At 30.5% G+C, this 18,144-nt stretch overlaps 1 protein-coding gene across 1 annotated transcript in view; it reads left to right on the top strand.

The window, feature by feature from the left end:
• Window positions 1-1,106: 1,106 nt before the first annotated feature.
• Window positions 1,107-18,144, top strand: part of LOTGIDRAFT_232797 (hypothetical protein) — a gene marked incomplete at both ends in the record, with an annotated part of 33,284 nt that continues 16,246 nt past the window's right edge. The window contains 12 exons of the mRNA XM_009057986.1: window positions 1,107-1,138; window positions 1,699-1,770; window positions 2,182-2,253; window positions 4,767-4,838; window positions 7,301-7,464; window positions 9,188-9,335; window positions 12,439-12,510; window positions 13,227-13,298; window positions 14,235-14,306; window positions 14,926-14,997; window positions 15,710-15,781; window positions 15,903-16,066. Of these exons, the coding sequence (XP_009056234.1) occupies window positions 1,107-1,138; window positions 1,699-1,770; window positions 2,182-2,253; window positions 4,767-4,838; window positions 7,301-7,464; window positions 9,188-9,335; window positions 12,439-12,510; window positions 13,227-13,298; window positions 14,235-14,306; window positions 14,926-14,997; window positions 15,710-15,781; window positions 15,903-16,066 (1,084 nt within the window). The remainder of the gene's footprint in view (window positions 1,139-1,698; window positions 1,771-2,181; window positions 2,254-4,766; window positions 4,839-7,300; window positions 7,465-9,187; window positions 9,336-12,438; window positions 12,511-13,226; window positions 13,299-14,234; window positions 14,307-14,925; window positions 14,998-15,709; window positions 15,782-15,902; window positions 16,067-18,144) is intronic.

Here is an 18,144-nt window from a genome sequence, read left to right as displayed (position 1 = left end):
GAGACATGTTTTTAAATGATAAGGGAAAATGATGAAAGAAGTATTAAGATGGTGTATCTGATATTTGTTATGTTCATCATGTCAATGATTGAATCATGATTTTATTGAAATCTTATTATAAAGATTCATTATTAACAAGAATATGTGCATAAATGAGGGTCATCATAATTGAATGATTTAGGGGCTTCTAATGTAAAAGATATGACAAGAAAGGATTTATATTTATAATACATTGAACCAGATCAAATTCATTCATTCTACAATTAAAATTGAAATTGTTGTATTTCTGGGGCTTGAATTAACTTTTTAAAGTACACAAAAAGAGAATTTATTTGGAAAATTATTTCATGGGATTCCATCTTTAATCTATATTTTGATATATAAAAATATGATAAGAAGCATTTCTACCATTATATAAGATAATATTCTCTTTCATCTTTAAACACTAAACATGAAAGAAGTACTTGTTGTAGACATCTGAGATAACAAGTTTTTTTTGTTCAAAATCTAGATAACTTCTACCCTCTCAGAACATCGAGGCATAGATCAAGATATCTTGAAAATGATTGAAGTTTTCCTTTATAAGGTCTCTAATTATTTGTGAGTTTTCAAAGAGTTCTCCTATTGGGGACTGTGGTGGCTCAGTGAGGACTCCAATTGTAAATTTCAAGTTCTCTTTTTGTAAAGTTTAAATTCTATTGTTGACTTAACGATCTCTTCTTGTAAACTTTGAGTTTTCCTTCTTTAAGTTCTCATATTGTAATCTTAAAGTTCTCCTGTTGTACTCCTGTTGTAATCTTTAAATTCTCCTGTTGTAATCTATAAATTCTCCTGTAGTAATCTTTAAGTTCTCCTGTTGTAATCTTTCAGTTCTCATATTGTAACCTTTAAGTTCTCCTGTGGTAAATTTTAAGTTCTGTTGTAAATTTTAAGGTTTGGTGTATATTCTAAGTTCTTCTATTGTAATCTTGGAAACCTCAGATACCTGGCCTTTTCTGTAAAAACATCATTTTTATATTTATATTAATAAATCATATCAGGTTGATAAATCACAGGTTGAGTGGTTGAGACTACATTTACATCAACCAAGCAATAACATCAGAATAATGACACAAACCTTACAAATCAAAACAAATCCGTAAGTCGACAAAATCATAATCATACACAAATCATAATTACACTCAAATAAAAACCTAAATCAATCAAATTATAATTATAGTTATATGACAAATACATAAATCATAATTACACTTAAATTATAATTATAGTTATATGACAAATACATAAATCAATCAAATCATAGTTATATGACAAATACACAATTCAATTAAATCATAGTTATATGACAAATACACAATTCAATTAAATTATAGTTATATGACAAATACACCAATCAATTAAATGAACATTAAAAGTACATGTCATATTAACCACAACCAGAAAATCTAATTTTTAAGTTCTGAACAATCTAAGAATCTTGACATGTTATCTAAAGTGTCTCACATGTTTCAAGATGTTCAAGATTTCTTATCGGTGAAATATGAAAGGGAAAATTAGCCTGTTTCCATAACCTACTTGAAGTATATGATAAATATTCTTATTTTATCACATGCCAAACCTTGCCATCAGAAGTGAGTGCTTTACCTCATCATTTTCTCTGTACAATTTTTGTATGATGTGGCTTTATTATCATTTCAGAGATCTTAGTTATAACAAGATACAGTTTATTGGAAAGAAAACACTCAAGAGCTCTTTAAAATTAAAGAATCTGTAAGTGGCCATATTTATTCAGTTTATTTATAACATATGCTTTCTGTAAAAAAAATGTCAAGATGACTGCTGAGATTGCTGATATGTTGACTTTGAATAATTTGAGGAGAAAATTGAACTTAAACTATTTAGCCCTTTGCAAAATTTTTGACTGATTTATATACATAACGAACATAGCATCAAGCAAATTGCTCTGTGTCATTTGGTTAGGCTGAGAGACATCGCCTACTGTATACCAGTGGGCTTCAGATCTGGTCTGTATTAGCCAAATTAAAATAAAAGTGTAAAAAGAAAAACTTAGATATAACTTGATAGGGAAACACCAGTCTCCCTCATGAATCCTTAATTTATAATAAATTATGCATGTGGTAAATCACGCAACACTTATCAAACATTATCTGTATATTCCAGGCAACTGGATCATAATGAAATAACTTGTGTATCAGATCAAGCTATAAGAGGATTACATGAGATGGAAATATTGTAAGTATTTATAACTTATCAATAATTCTTTATACCTCCTGTGGAAGGTAGAAAGGACAGTATACAGTGAAACCCCTCTAAACAGCATCCTCTATAAACTGGATTCCTCTGTACACGAATCACTGTATAATATATAGGAGATATACCCCAGTAAACCAGTACCCCTCTAAACCGCAATCCGGCATCGAAATCAAGTCCTTTAAGTAGTTAATCTATAGTTAATTAGTCTCTCTAAACTGACACCTTAATTTGTTCACATATTAATCCGACATTAAAGATAAATATGACGTGCCGTGACTAATTTTCAAAGGAAATGATTAATCACTAGTCCAATTTGAATATCGATTTGAGTTTCGCTTTTATGTGTTGCGGCATTTGAACATTCGGTCATTTCCCAAGCTTAAATTTGTGTTAAATTAGCTGATGGAACGCTCTATGTCGAACTGAATCTTACTGATAAGATCAATTTCATCAAAGATTCTCAGAAATTGTCCAAAATTTCTCAAGATGATTTGGCACGGTACATAATTCGAAAGAAGGACAGTTAAACCACAGTATGGAAATGGAGTAAAATAATGGAAATGGAGTAAAAAATTGTTAGTTATTGTAATGACATCGCGTGGTGTCCAGTAAACATTTTAAAGGGAGATAACTTTAGATAATGTATTAAGTCATAAAGGGATGTAACTGTTATATTGCCAAATCAACAGGGAAACTGGCAACCCCTCCAAACCAGCATTTCACGGTGATCTGTCAGCCTGTCGGTTTAAAGGGGTTTCACTGTATCTGTTATCATTATCAATATGGGTTCTCTCAAACCTTCAAAATTGTGAAATCCTTTTTGCTAGGACTCAACAATGGCTTTAAAGTGAGCAGCTAAAAATGATATGGTACTATTCTCTTTATACAGCTGTCAGAATGGTTAAGTGGGAATCATTATCATCCTTAAAGATCTATAGAATATTATTCTCTAATGTTAGCACCACTCCCTTGATGGCCATTTGTAACATTCTCCAGATAAATATGTAGCATTTCTGATAGAGTACCATGTGGATAGCATTTTACTTCTGCCAAGACTCATTCTTATCAAAGACTCCTGCTATGCTTTTTTTAAAATGAGCCATTATGCAGACAATTTAATGAATTCGATACCACTGTCACCATTTTTACAATCATACAATATTTAAGAAGATAAAATTGTTATAATATGAGATAAGACAGATTATCTTTATTTTCCTATGAACTCACTGATTTCTTTCAAAAATGTCTATAAATCATCTTTATATTCTCTACCCTTTCCCAGTTTGGCACACTAATGATTATATTTAATATTTGTAAGTACAAGTGAATTTGAGCAGCTATGGTTATGAAAATAATACATCTCTTACTGATAAAAGAACTTGTAAATATGGCTGACCATAAACCCAATTCCACTCTGTCTTAAAGAGATTCTAGTTATCTTAGAGTATATATAAATATGTAATACTAGTAATGTCTTTTGGCATTCCAGCTCACAAGTGTGTTGTCATTCTTATTAGATTCTATTAGAAACATAACAAAAACATTGCTGATGAGCTTAAAATAACTGTAATAGATATAAAGATGTCATGACTAATATTATAAAGAATCAGGTGAATAATTTGCCCCACAGGACGTTGCCTTAGATACAATTTGTAGCTGTTTGCACAAGTTTAATTTGCTTTTTTATTTCTGATGGAAACACTTTAAAGTCTGGATTTTCTTCAATTTATTTTCAAGCAAGATGTAGATTCTTCTTCCATAAAATAAAAGCTGTGGGTTGAAATAAACTTGCAAGTAACACTATTTTTGAACCCTCGCTCTCCGTCTGTCTCTGATTCATATTAGTAAGGTTGAAATGAAAAATGATTCTAACTGTGAGATTTTTGTATAGAAAAGGGTTATTCTGTGAAGCAGAAAGGAAAAAGAAAGGAAAAGAAAGTTCTAACTAGTAAATATAGAAACATTATTAAGAATGAACATGAATGATGACGACATTAAGCTTTAGCTCCTCTAGGGAATCCATATTGCACACATTATAAACATTACCAATAACTTATTTTACAGTGCATCATTTCTTATTTGATGGTATTTTACATAGACTTGGTTCTTGATTCAGATAACATAGAACGTCTGTTGATTCATACTTCATTTATGTAGTGTTCAACTACATACTATAGGCTATAGAAAATGAAATATAGTTCGACATCCTGCTGTATTCTTTCTTTTTCTGAGGAAGCCCATGAGCATCGAGGGTGTGATTTTACTATCAAGGTCTGGCGGGCCCTCCCCATGTGTTTTAAGAATTAGAAGCCTGCAAATGCCAATATAGGCCTACTTGATCCATGCCGTGATAAGTCTATTTCAAAGAAAGATTTCCCCTCCCCCCTCTCCCTGCTAGCTTATGCCTACTCCAAACTACTTGTATCAATAGAAAGTGTATTGAATACTATATATTTTATGTCAAACTAAATGTTTTTTTTATATCATTTCAGAACATTAAGTAACAATAATATCACAACTTTACCTAAAGATGTGTTTTCTGTTATGTCCAAATTGAGAGTTTTGTAAGTATTAGACTTTCTTTTTACATTTTCTAAGTTGAGGGCATAATCATATTTTTACTTTAATTGGTTTTAGATTAGTTTCAGATGGTTTGCAACGAAATTTATCATTGACTTTCTTTCTAACTCTTCATTAACCACTTGGATGAGAAGATCTCTTGTAAAAGCATGTTGTGTTCTGAGCGATTCATACCAGAATCTAGACCATCTTTATGTTTTGTTTAAGAGCATGAAAGAGTTCTTGGCATCCAGTAGCAAACGAAAATTCTATTTTGATGAAGATGATATTAGTACTATGTTTGTAGACATCATAAGAAGAAGAAAGTGAATTGTGTAGAGAAAGCAGACTGTATCCGATCAAAGTGACTAAAAATTGGAATTTATTATTGAAGTGCTATTGTCTGAACAAAGCAAAAAGCTAATTGAATTGTTTCTATTATTTTTATGAGAGTCTCAAAATAGTATGTCTTGCAAATTAAGGTAAAACGTCTGAGAACCAGGTCTATGTAACGGGCAGCTGTGACACCATGGCCATTGCCTCGAAGACAACAGGTGAAAGTTTCTGATTGTTGCCAGTTGCACATCATATCATAATGCTTGGTTCTCCCTACAGGTCTCTTTCAACCACACACTTTAAAACATCTTATTCACCACACTTACACTCTGCCATCTGGTGGAAATGCAGTAGCAAGTCTCATCTGAGAATATGTGTGCGTGAGACTCAGTAGGTTGTTTGCATTAATGAAGAGTGAGGACTGGATGACGACTAGACAGATTCAGCACTGATGGGTGGCTGATAGTGGTCAATGGTCTGACAAGCCCACTGTATTTTTTTATAGTCAAGTAGCAAAAACCCTAGGAAGTAATAGAATTTAAAACTGAAAACCATCAGAAATTGGATTCTGCCTCTAGCACTATTAAGTGGATACATATAATAACAATATAATTATTGTGGTTTATCTCAAGGCTAAAATAGATTATTGCAAAATTATCTGATTTAACTTTACTGTTATAATGTGACTTAATATTATAATGTGGCTTAATATTATAATATGATGATTATTGTGTTGAATCCTATAATCATGTCATAATTGCTGTAAATGATTCATGATGTTCATATCTCCTTTAACTTAATAGATAGACAATTGATTTAGATTTAGGTTGTGATTCTTGTGATTATTTTTTTAATGTATTTTGTACAATTGGAACATGTGGATGAAAACTGTTCTGGAAAGTCAATACGTTTTCATTTCCTTCTCAATCTTTATGGTGGTTTAAGTGAATATTGATTCACAACTATACTTCATAAAATATTTAATTGTAAAAAATATATACATTTTTATGTAATCTTAAATTCAGGTTCTAAATGATCTACAGTAAAACAATATTTTATTTGGATATGCAAATCATACAAATAGAAAAATTATAACATCCTCACAATTATCCCTAGAAAGTTACATTCAAAAAATGTTGTGGCCAAGAAAGTAATTGATTTTGCAGATAAGCAATACCACATTACAATTCAAAATGATGAACAATTTGATGTATTACTAGTTAACAAAGTGGAAATCTGGCATATGTTTCCAGAAAAAAGAATTTCAGTACAGTCATTCAACAAAAAAATGAAACAAACTTTTTACTTAAAAATAAATGTCAAAATGGACCATAAATTCACATTTTAGATGTTTAAAAATTCAGGCAGAAATGTTGTAAAATGTGTAATTGGCAGTTGTTACTATACTTAAATGCCAGGCAATGTTTTAAGTTACACAAACTTTCTAATTGGGCCAGAGATAAATATTTCAAATGGTGTATGAATCTATACCATCTGTTTTCTCCAATCTTTACACCTGGTAAAACTAGACAAAAAGTAGTTCCATGTGTCTTTATTGTTTGTTTCATTTGTTAGATAGTTTACTGCAAGGTCATTTCAACCAGGAGACTAGTTTATACTAAATTTCTTCAACTGTGTAAATTCTTTAATTCGAATACCAGAAAGGTGTACTAATTCTAGTGCAAATGTGAGAAATTCGCGAAAATTGATCCCTTAACCTTTTATATTTTGTTCTACATCAATACAACACTTCTATTGAACAAGACTGTCTCCAAGGTTCTTTTCATTAAGTTGCCAGCCCCATTATGTAAAGAGCTGGGGCTTGTTCACTGGTCTTCACTTCAAGGATTTGAACTTTAAACCCATTTTCTCCTAAAGCAGATGAAATGGAAAAACCCAATAAGACGTCTTGCTTGAACTATAAAAATTTTCAATGTGTTAAAAACTTTTTTTTGTCAGAGTTTGAGGAATGGCAAAGTTAGAGCTCCATCAGCTGGTAAACTGGACAGATAGATCACTGTACCTTTCAATTTTTACTACAAATTTCCCCCCTCCCCCACCGAAAACAAGTTGATACATTCATGTATAGTATAGAATTTTAAAGAACTTTTAAACAATTTTATTTTTTCAGACGTATCAGTGAAAATAAATTAGTATGTGACTGTCATCTAGCATGGTTAGCACGATGGCTTCGTAACCAACCAACTTTAGCTTTATTTACTGAATGTGCTAATCCACCACATCTCAAGAACAAGGAATTAGCAGAATTACAAGAAAGTGACTTTAAATGTATTGGTATGTTTGTCACCTTTTGTTTAAAATCTACAATCTCATGAGAAATGTTTAGAAAAAACAATTAGCCTCTCTTCACATCAATGTCATTTATAAATTCTTTGAAAGAAAATGGTGATGTAAAGCAGCTCTTCTGACTACCAAGTTCTTATGAATTGTTGCTCTTGTATGTGAATAGAAGAACTTAAAGGCTTATCTCTTTGTCTTCTGGATGAATATAAACAACACTTGAGAACACCCAGACTTAATTGAAACGAGATGTTCCCAGTCTTAGTCAATATGTAACATATTTTAAGTATTTTGTAAAATTTCAAGTTTCAAGAGTTCAATATATATTATATGATATTATGAACATGGTTTATAGAAGAGAACATGAAAAGTACTGTATACTTCAGTCTGATTGAAGTCTATACTGTCTCATGTCTGTCCACAATCTGTCCTCTAGACAGAGTAAATCTTATCAATGAGTAAAAGTCTTGAAGCTTGATGAAAACTTGGTATATTTATGTGTAGGGACTTTATGAATTATGTAAAATTTTCTCAGATTTTGCAAACTTTGATTTATTGGAATTCAGGGCTGCACCCTCTTGACTCTCAGCAGTGTATTGACCCCAACAGGGCCCCATTCAGCGACACTAGAAGTGAAAAATCAGTGACGCTTCAGCATATTATTCTAAATATCAACAGTGAAACTTAAGTTAATTTATTTGAAAAACCCTGTTTTAAAGCAAGAGTAACTTTTTTTTGAAATTAAGAACTATGTTAACAACAGTGTCAATGGTATATACTAGACCCTAGAATCTCAAATTTTTGTCAACTTGACAAGTTGTGATGAAATAAGTTGCTGTGTGGTCGTATGGGAAACTGTTTCTTTAGAAATGGAAATAACAAATATTAGAATTCAAATTTTCAAGTGCTGTGAAATAACTTATACTAACATTGAATTTAAATTTTATTTTTTCCTACCTTTTAATTGAAACCAAGTTGATAGTTAGGCTAGGACAGTTTTTAATTGTGATTTAGATTCAGTTTGGCTTCGAGTTTGTTTTTAGTTGCTAAGGTTGAATTACTTGTATTAGTTATATTTTTTGTTATTCAAATTTCAATTAACTCAGGTTTTCAGAAAACATAAAATTTTTAGTAACAATAATGAGGTTACTAATATGAACCCATGTTTGCAATAACTGACCCTACTGATCATGACTACTAGCATTTTAAGAAAAGAGTTGTCAACTTCTTCCAGTACGAGATTTCTTCTATGAGCTTGAGAATGATTTGCAGCGTTGGAGACATGGGTTCAATTCTGATGAATATATTACAGGTATGGTCCTCCCTGCTTCCCCTAGAGTTGTAGGAATTCTTTGGAAAGGGCTGGATAATCCTTTCACTTCGTACTTCTTGACTTTTATCCTTACACAACACCCTATAAAGGATAAACATTGTTAGTGGTCATGCAATCTGATTGGTCAATAAAATAAGATGATGTACAGTGTTTATAATGTTTTGTTTCACCAATGAATGAACAAAGCTAAGCAGACCTAATTTGTAATATTGCAAGAAAACTTGTAGTTCAGTAAATAAAAAGGTCACACAATGTATTTTGAACTAAATGCAGGACAGTAAAATCCATGCTGCTACCATTTCCAGTCTATTTATGTAAGTTTGAGATTGATTTTTAGTGAGTGCTATAATGTCATATATTTGCAGCTTTTATTTTATATTGCAGATGGTATTAGAGATCATCACCATAATCAGAACTGCATTGTTGATAATTTATGTCCACATAAATGTACATGTACTGAAGGTGTTATAGACTGTCGTAATAAAGGACTGTCACAAATACCAGATAATATACCAGAGACAGCAACTGAAATGTAAGTGTTTTTATTGTATCCAGATTATGACATTATTTATTGCCTCTCAAAATCAAAAGTGAAAGGTTGCTAAATGAATGAAGCATTCAACAACTTGTATAAAAAAAACTGAAGTTTTGAATATTGAATAGTGAATTTCTGTGTACCAAGTACCACAACTACTTTTTAAACAAAAATATAAGATTTTCAGTAAGAAATATTAGGGCGTCAACCAATTTTCCTCATTTGGTGTATTTAGATAGATTGATTATACAAAACCATTAATGCCACATGGAAATGTAGATGTATATTGCCACCGCCCCTATCCTGTCTGTCTGCAATATTTCTTGTATGCACAATACAGTCTACAGTTTTTATCTGATCTTGATGAAACTTGGTATACATATATGCATTGATGAGATCTTGGTAAAATTTCAAAATTGGTAATAATCGAATGAATGGTTTCAGAGTTATTACCCTTGTCTGTGTAAAAACACATTTAATTTATGCATGATAAAGGCTACACTTTTTATCTGAATTGATGAAACTTAGTTGATAGATCTCGGTCAAGTTCGATACTGGTAATAATCCGATGAATTGTTTCAGAGTTATTGCCCTTGACTTACTAAAAATGTGTTAAATATGGCTTGTATGTACGATGAAGGCTACAATTTTTATCTGATCTTCATGAAACTTAGTATGCATGTATGTATTGATAAATCTCGGTCAGGGTTGAATTTGGTCATAATCGGATGAATGGTTTCAGAGTTATTGCCTTTGACTTAGTTAAAACTTATCAAATTTGGCTTGTAGACTCGATAGAGACTGCAGTTTTTATCTGATGAAACTTGGTATTTACGTATGTATATATTGACGAGATCAAAGTCAAGTTTGTAACTATCATCTCTGACAACTGGTAGTGGGCGGATCTTACCTTGTCTGGCAAGCTATCTTACCTTTTGTATTTGATTGATAAACATGTTTTTTTGTAATTTTATAGGGAATATTATGTACAGGTGCATGTTTAAAGTTAAAAATATTGTGTACAATAAACATGATATATTATCTGTCACAAAATATGCATATAAAACAATATAATATAGGATTGACTTTCTTAACCTTGTTTATTGATTTCTATTTATAAAAACACAACTGAAACATTTATGGGAGGAAACATACAACAAAAATTAGTCAATATGTAACCTTTCACATTATTTTGTTTTTTCAAAGATATTAAAGGGGCATTCTGCTTTTTTTGTAAAACATTATCATTATCAAAACATTGTAAATTATACCTGAATATATTTCTAAAGTATGCTATTTGTGTCTATGTATCTACTTGATAAAACTGAATTTGTTTTAAACGGGTTAATTAAAAACTGAGAGAACGGATTGTTAATTAAGCAGTTTAGCCTTAGTTTCGATGATTGGCTCGTTATATTTAGTTTTTAGAATATGTAGGAGACATATTTCTCTACAATTAGGCGTTTATTTTACTCAAATCTGGACAGTAGTTTTCTAACAGCTTGCAAAAAGCATAACGAACTTTGAAAGGTTATGTAACCTTTTACGTAAGTTTTGGCGTTAAAAAATTAACTGCTGGATTTTTTTCAGATACGTTATTGGATTCATTTCTATTCAGTTTGTTATAGTTTTCACAAATTTGAGCAAACAATTTTTCTGACCTACGAAAAAAGCAGAATGTCCCTTTAAGAGCATGATTTTCCCATTGATATGAGTCAGTTTGTGTTATTATTATTTTTTTTTTTTTTTGATCGCCAACAAATCTTAAACTAAGTGTTAAAATTTCTAGCTGTGAAATTTTTAATCAAAACTGTCATTGACCTTAAAGGTTTTTATATAATACATGTCGGTTAAACCAAAATTTTGGTTTTTCATGTTATGTAAATGGGAGATCTGAAGACCACCCAAAATCTTAATTCGTTTACCAGATTTAAAGTTATATCAAAGACCTTCATTTTATCAACACAAACCTGTCTAAAAATCATTAAAATTGTGAAATTTCACAAATTTGTGGATTTATCGATGCTGAATCAAATTATGTCCCATATACACAATTGAAAACAATGAAAATATCTGTGACCCTCATCAAGATTTAGTGATTTATATCTTATCTTAAACTGAGTTTTAAACGGTCCTCCCATATGGCTTGTTAAATATTACTGATGAAAGTAACATCTGTAATAATTATTTTATTTTTACATCACTCATGTTAATATTGCTTCAAATATTGGGCAGAGAAAAAATTGAAACATGTACTGTGCTGGATTTCAGCTCTGCATCCAGTTATCTGCTGTTTCTACACATTTTCACAAAACAAATTACATCATGAGATTTCAGGCTAAGATTTTTGAAACAATGAAAGTTTTAGTTTCAATAAGAAATTTCTATAAAAATCTCTTTAGATTGTTTCTAATCAGTTTATTTATTTGTTAAATTTACAAAAATATTACATCAAAACTGATATAGATACAAATTACTGAGGTAACAGAATAGTTAACATTTTCATATTTTCTAAGATATCTCGTTATTTTTTAAGTACTTGAAGTGCGCCATTCTTATTGACCAATGCCCATAATTAATTCATAATTAGCTAATTTAGAGGAGAATTACCAACAGAATTCCAATGACTGACCGATCAAGAAAGGTCAAAAAGTCTTTTTTTGTTTATCCGGACTGTAAATATATGGAAATTTTTGATTGGTTTAAAGTCTTAATTATATGCAATAAGAACATAATTATATGATTAAGAATAAATGATAATTCTTTAGAAACACCACTTAATCAAACAGTTTGCTTAATTTGACACTAAAAAATAAGGAAAGCCATCTTTAAGCCATTAATAATATTAACAGCTCACCATCAAAATTAGAGCCTTCAAATCCATGTGTGTCCAGAATTATACGGGTTTGATTGTTAGAATGACAACTCATGATATATAGAAAAGATATAATATAGAAATAGTAACTAAAATTCCTAGTTTGAAGTATTTTTGAATGAATTATGCGATTTTCATACATTTCTAGTACTTCTGAAGACTATTTACATATATTCAAGACTAAAATTGACCTGTCCCATTAATGAATTGACATTATCTTTTCAGTCGTATGGAACAAAATCATATAACCCAAATTCCTTCTCGAATATTTGAAGATATGAAAAAACTAAGAAGAATGTGAGTATACTAAGTCCTGTTTCCTTCCATTAACTCAAATAAGATGCTGAATGATATGACATAAAACTGTATTGATACATCTCATCAGCTGACTAACCTTTTAACAAGCACAGCATAGAACATCATAAATACATTTAATTACAAGATGCAAATCACTTAAAGATAGATATTTCCTACAAAATTTTCTCACTGAACCAATATATAACATCATAAGAAGACAGTCTAGTTAAATTAGACCAAACTTTCAAAACCGACTCTTTAGACTGTGGTTTCATTAAAAATAAAATGTAATAAAAAAACGAAAATTTGGTCTAATTTTAGAGGACCAGGCAGAAATTCAAAATTGTAATACATTCCTGTTGATTGATTATGATGAAATTGATAGTTCTTTAATTTTTCTTCTAATTCAATTGTTAACATGTTCCTTTACAATTATCTTTTGAATTCTTTAACTAATTTCTCAAGATAATTTTGTTTATTTTGTATGTTATTTTACATATTCTAATTATTATTAACAAATTCTTGAATTGCAAAACTATTTACATAAGTTGATAAAATATCTGAGAGTATTTTTGTATCTGAGGGAGATGTTCTATATTTAATTATCAATAACATTAAGATTGCCTACTCGTGGTATGTAATTAAGTAGGATAAAGTTTCTATCAAGTTAACGGAAGTGCCATAATGTATGATCTTCTGATTCTGATTATTTTCAGTGATTTCAGTAATAACCAGATATCATATTTGGCACCCGATGCCTTCTCTGGTTTACATTCTCTTAGTTCACTGTAAGTATTGCACTCGTATCTTGAATTATATCTAGAAGTATAAGAGTATGTTCTCTTTGTCTACTTAAATTCCTAAATAAAACCAATTTAATCATGACACGTTACATCATATTACAAGTTAAGAAGTTATGACTTTCATAAAATCTCAACTCATATCAGTGATGCAGGTAAGACATGGATAAAGAGTCTAGTTGTTCGGATGGGACAATAAACCGAGGCCCCATGTGCATGTTAAAGATCCCTCGACTTTTGGAAATCGAAAAAGAGCAGGCTATTGCTGCTGTCCTGGCAAAATTTCCCTCATTGTACACTGCATGGCGTTGCCAGACTTCATTAGCCCACATGGTGAAGAAAAGTAGGACGTAGAACTCATTTTCATTTCATTTCAATTCATTTTGATTAACATATTTATGAGCATCCCACAGTTAAATTTGAACAATATATTAAAATTGTTGATTTCAGTATGACTATTATGACATGATTATAATTGTTAATTTCAGTATGACTGTTATGATATGATTATAATTGTTAATTTCAGTATGACTGTAATGATATGATTGTAATTGTTAATTTCAGTATGACTGTTATGATATGATTAATGATTATAATTGTTAATTTTAGTATGACTGTTATGATATGATTATAATTGTTAATTTCAGTATGACTATTATGATATGATTATAATTGTTAATTTCAGTATGACTGTTATGATATGATTATAATTGTTAATTTCAGTATGACTGTAATGATATGATTGTAATTGTTAATTTCAGTATGACTGTTATGATATGATTAATGATTATAATTGTTAATTTTAGTATGACTGTTATGATATGATTATAATTGTTAATTTCAGTATGACTTTTATGATATGATTATAATTGTTAATTTCAGTATGACTGTTATGATATGATTATATTTAATTGTTATTTTCAGTGTTTTATATGGTAATAAAATAACAGATTTACCCCCTGGTGTATTTAATGGATTATATAAATTGCAATTATTGTAAGTAAATTAACAGTCTGGAAAATCAACATTATGTCCAACAATCTATGTCTTATGATTCCATGTCCCAATACTTAATGCCCAATGACTTAATGTTCAGAATGGTATGTCTCATTACTATATTTCCCATGACCCCATGTTCCACACCTCCATTCCCTGAGGAATCACAACTACATAAGGGATCAATTTTTTGCATGATAAGCAAAACTAAAGATAAAGAATAAAGTTGTGAAGGTATACATACATGTACAGTATGTTAGTTTACACACTCTTAAGTCAATAACTCTGAATAGGCAGGATGACATTTATTTAATTCACTTTTAAAAACAAATATCTGAGCTCATCGAGTCAAGTTGTAGTTTGGTCTAAAGATATGACATGGATTGTTATCATAGGTCTATTGCAATTTGAAAGTGTGTAGACTACATTACATTGATATTATAGTTACAATTAGTAGATACATAGGAGGGAGGGGTGGCTGGGTGCTTTAAAGTTCATAGGCTGACTCCAAAGGAGTACTGCCTCAGCAATGAAACTCGGTATATAGTAAATTCATTGGATATTAACCATATCATGTCTTTTTAGATGTATAAATATATTTTCCTTGTTATTATTTTAGATTGTTGAATGCCAATAGAATTGTATGTGTGAGAGTGGATGCCTTCAAAGATTTACAAAGCTTAAATCTATTGTAAGTATCAATTGACTGAAGTTGCCATATTTGTGTTCCTTTCTGGAAATCCATTAAAGAACAGTCTCCTGTTATTGATAGTTCTCGGCATAGGTCATGAAATTACCTTCAGATTTTTCACCCGTTTTCCCTCTGTCAGTGATGCAGGTAAGAGGGGCTGACATGGAAAAAGCGTCGAGTCTTCTGGATAGGACAATTTTACCGAGGGCCTGTGTGCTACAGGCTGTGCATGTTAAAGATTCCTTGACAGGTGGAAATCGAAAAAGAGCCGGCTAATGCCACTGTCCTGGCAGAATTTTCCTCATTGCATCCTGCATGGTGTTGCTTACATGGTGCAGAAAAGTAGGATGTAAAACTCCATTCATTTCATTTCATTTTGTTAATGATAGTTGAAGTTGGTCAAAGGGTGAAGCCTACCATGTATTTTGTTTTGAAAAAAGTATTTTAAAGATAATCTAATGATGTATTCAAATGTTAAGACAAAGTGCACTAGAAGATAAATATAAATTATAAAGAAGAAACTTCAAAGCATTTGACCTTTCCAACACCTCAAGGTTACATTTGAAATAAGACTAAAGAAACATTATCAATAAATATATAACTATAAGATTAAGTTAAAAGTAAGAAGACTTCTCCCAGCTGGACTGTGTAATGTCATTATTTACATTCCAATTTAAAAGTTCTGAATGTGTTTTCTTTTTAATATTTCTAGATCTTTGTATGATAATAAGATTCAATCATTAGCCAATGGAACTTTTACACCATTGAAAAATATTCAAACTTTGTAAGTAAATTTTCAGGTTCTCTTATACTTAGATTTAGCAATCCATGTACATGGAAGTTAACTTTCGAGATCAGGCTTGTTATTTTTAATTCTTCCTCTAAATTTTGATTTCTTTTTTCAGACATTTAGCAAGGAATCCATTCATTTGTGATTGTAATTTATATTGGTTAGCCAAGTATTTACAGTTAAATCCTATAGAAACAAGTGGGGCTCGCTGTGAATCTCCTAGACGAATGAGTAGAAAAAAGATTGGCACTGTTAAACCTAACAAATTTAAATGTAAAGGTATGGAAACTCATTCTTTACCATACTCCTATACCGTATATACTCCTATACCGTATATACTCCTATACTCTATATACTCCTATACTCTATATACTCCTATACTCCTATACCGTATATACTCCTATACTCTATATACTCCTAATCTGTATATACTCCTAATCTGTATATACTCCTATACTCTATATACTCCTATACTCTATATACTCCTATACTCTATATACTCCTATACTCCTATACCGTATATACTCCTATACTCTATATACTCCTAATCTGTATATACTCCTAATCTGTATATACTCCTATACTCTATATACTCCTATACTCTATATACTCCTTTACTCTATATACTCCGATACTCTATTTACTCCTATAATCTATATACTCCTATACTCTATATACTCCTATTCTCTATATACTCCTATACTCTATATACTCCTATACTCTATATACTCCTATTCTCTATATACTCCTATACTCTATATACTCCTATACTCTATATACTCCTATTCTCTATATACTCCTATAATCTATATACTCTTATACTCTATATACTCAAAATACTCCTATACTGTATATACTCCTATACTCTATATACTGCCATACTCTATATACTCCTATAATCTATATACTCCTATACTGTATATACTCCTATACTCCTATATACTCCATATACTCCTATAATCTATATACTCCTATACTGTATATACTCCTATACTCTATATACTCCTATACTCCTATACTGTATATGCTCCTATACTCTATATACTCCTGTACACTAAATACTCCTGTACACTATATACTCCTTTACTCCTATTCTCTATATACTCCTATACTCTCATACTCTATAAGCTCTATATATTGGATTGACTTACAGAATTGCAGTAGTGTATGGAATGAAACTAGCTCATTTAGTCTCCTGAGTTTTTAGAATAATTTGAAATTATTAATTTCATAAACTTGTTGAAGATGATGAATTAGTCTATGATTAGTCTATAACCATACTCCTATACTGTATATACTCCTATACTGTATATACTCCTATACCGTATATACTCCTATACTGTATATACTCCTATACTCTATATACTGTATATACTCTATATACTCCTATAATCTATATACTCTTATACTCCTATACTCAAAATACTCCTATACTCTATATACTCCTATACTCTATATACTCCTGTACACTAAATACTCCTGTACACTATATACTCCTTTACTCCTATACTCTATATACTCCTATACTCTATATACTCCTATACTCTATATACTCCTATACTCTATATACTCCTGTACACTAAATACTCCTGTACACTATATACTCCTTTACTCCTATACTCTATATACTCCTATTCTCTATATACTCCTATACTCTCATACTCTATAAGCTCTATATATTGGATTGACTTACAGAATTGCAGTAGTGTATGGAATGAAACTAGCTCATTTAGTCTCATGAGTTTTTAGAATAATTTGAAATTATTAATTTCATACACTTGTTGAAGATGATGAATTAGTCTATAATTAGTCTATAACCATACTCCTATACTGTATATACTCCTTTACTCCTATACTCTATATACTCCTATACTCTATATACTCCTATACTCTATATACTCCTATACTGTATATACTCCTATACTCTATATACTCCTGTACACTAAATACTCCTGTACACTATATACTCCTTTACTCTATATACTCCTATACTCTATATGCTCTATATATTGGATTGACTTACAGAATTGCAGTAGTGTATGGAATGAAACTAGCTCATTTAGTCTCCTGAGTTTTTAGAATAATTTGAAATTATTAATTTCATACACTTGTTGAAGATGATGAATTAGTCTATAAATTGTTCTATTGGATCTGTACAAACATATTCTTACTCTATTCAAAGTCTAATATTAAAGAAACTGTTTGGTTTAACTTATGAAATAATACCGGTAGTATGAAGTCGACTTCTGTTAAATTTGGAATGAGATCTGTGGTTTGATCAGTCAGATATGAAAGTCATGTTTGTGAGACTTGTTGAAATCATCTGTAAGTGGATATTAACTTGAAGTTGGGGGAAA

Source organism: Lottia gigantea (genome assembly GCF_000327385.1).
Source record: "Lottia gigantea unplaced genomic scaffold LOTGIsca_32, whole genome shotgun sequence".
Classification (NCBI taxonomy): Eukaryota; Metazoa; Mollusca; class Gastropoda; family Lottiidae; genus Lottia; species Lottia gigantea.
Note: the sequence above shows the minus strand (reverse complement) of the source record. Positions and strands in the feature narration are given on the sequence as shown.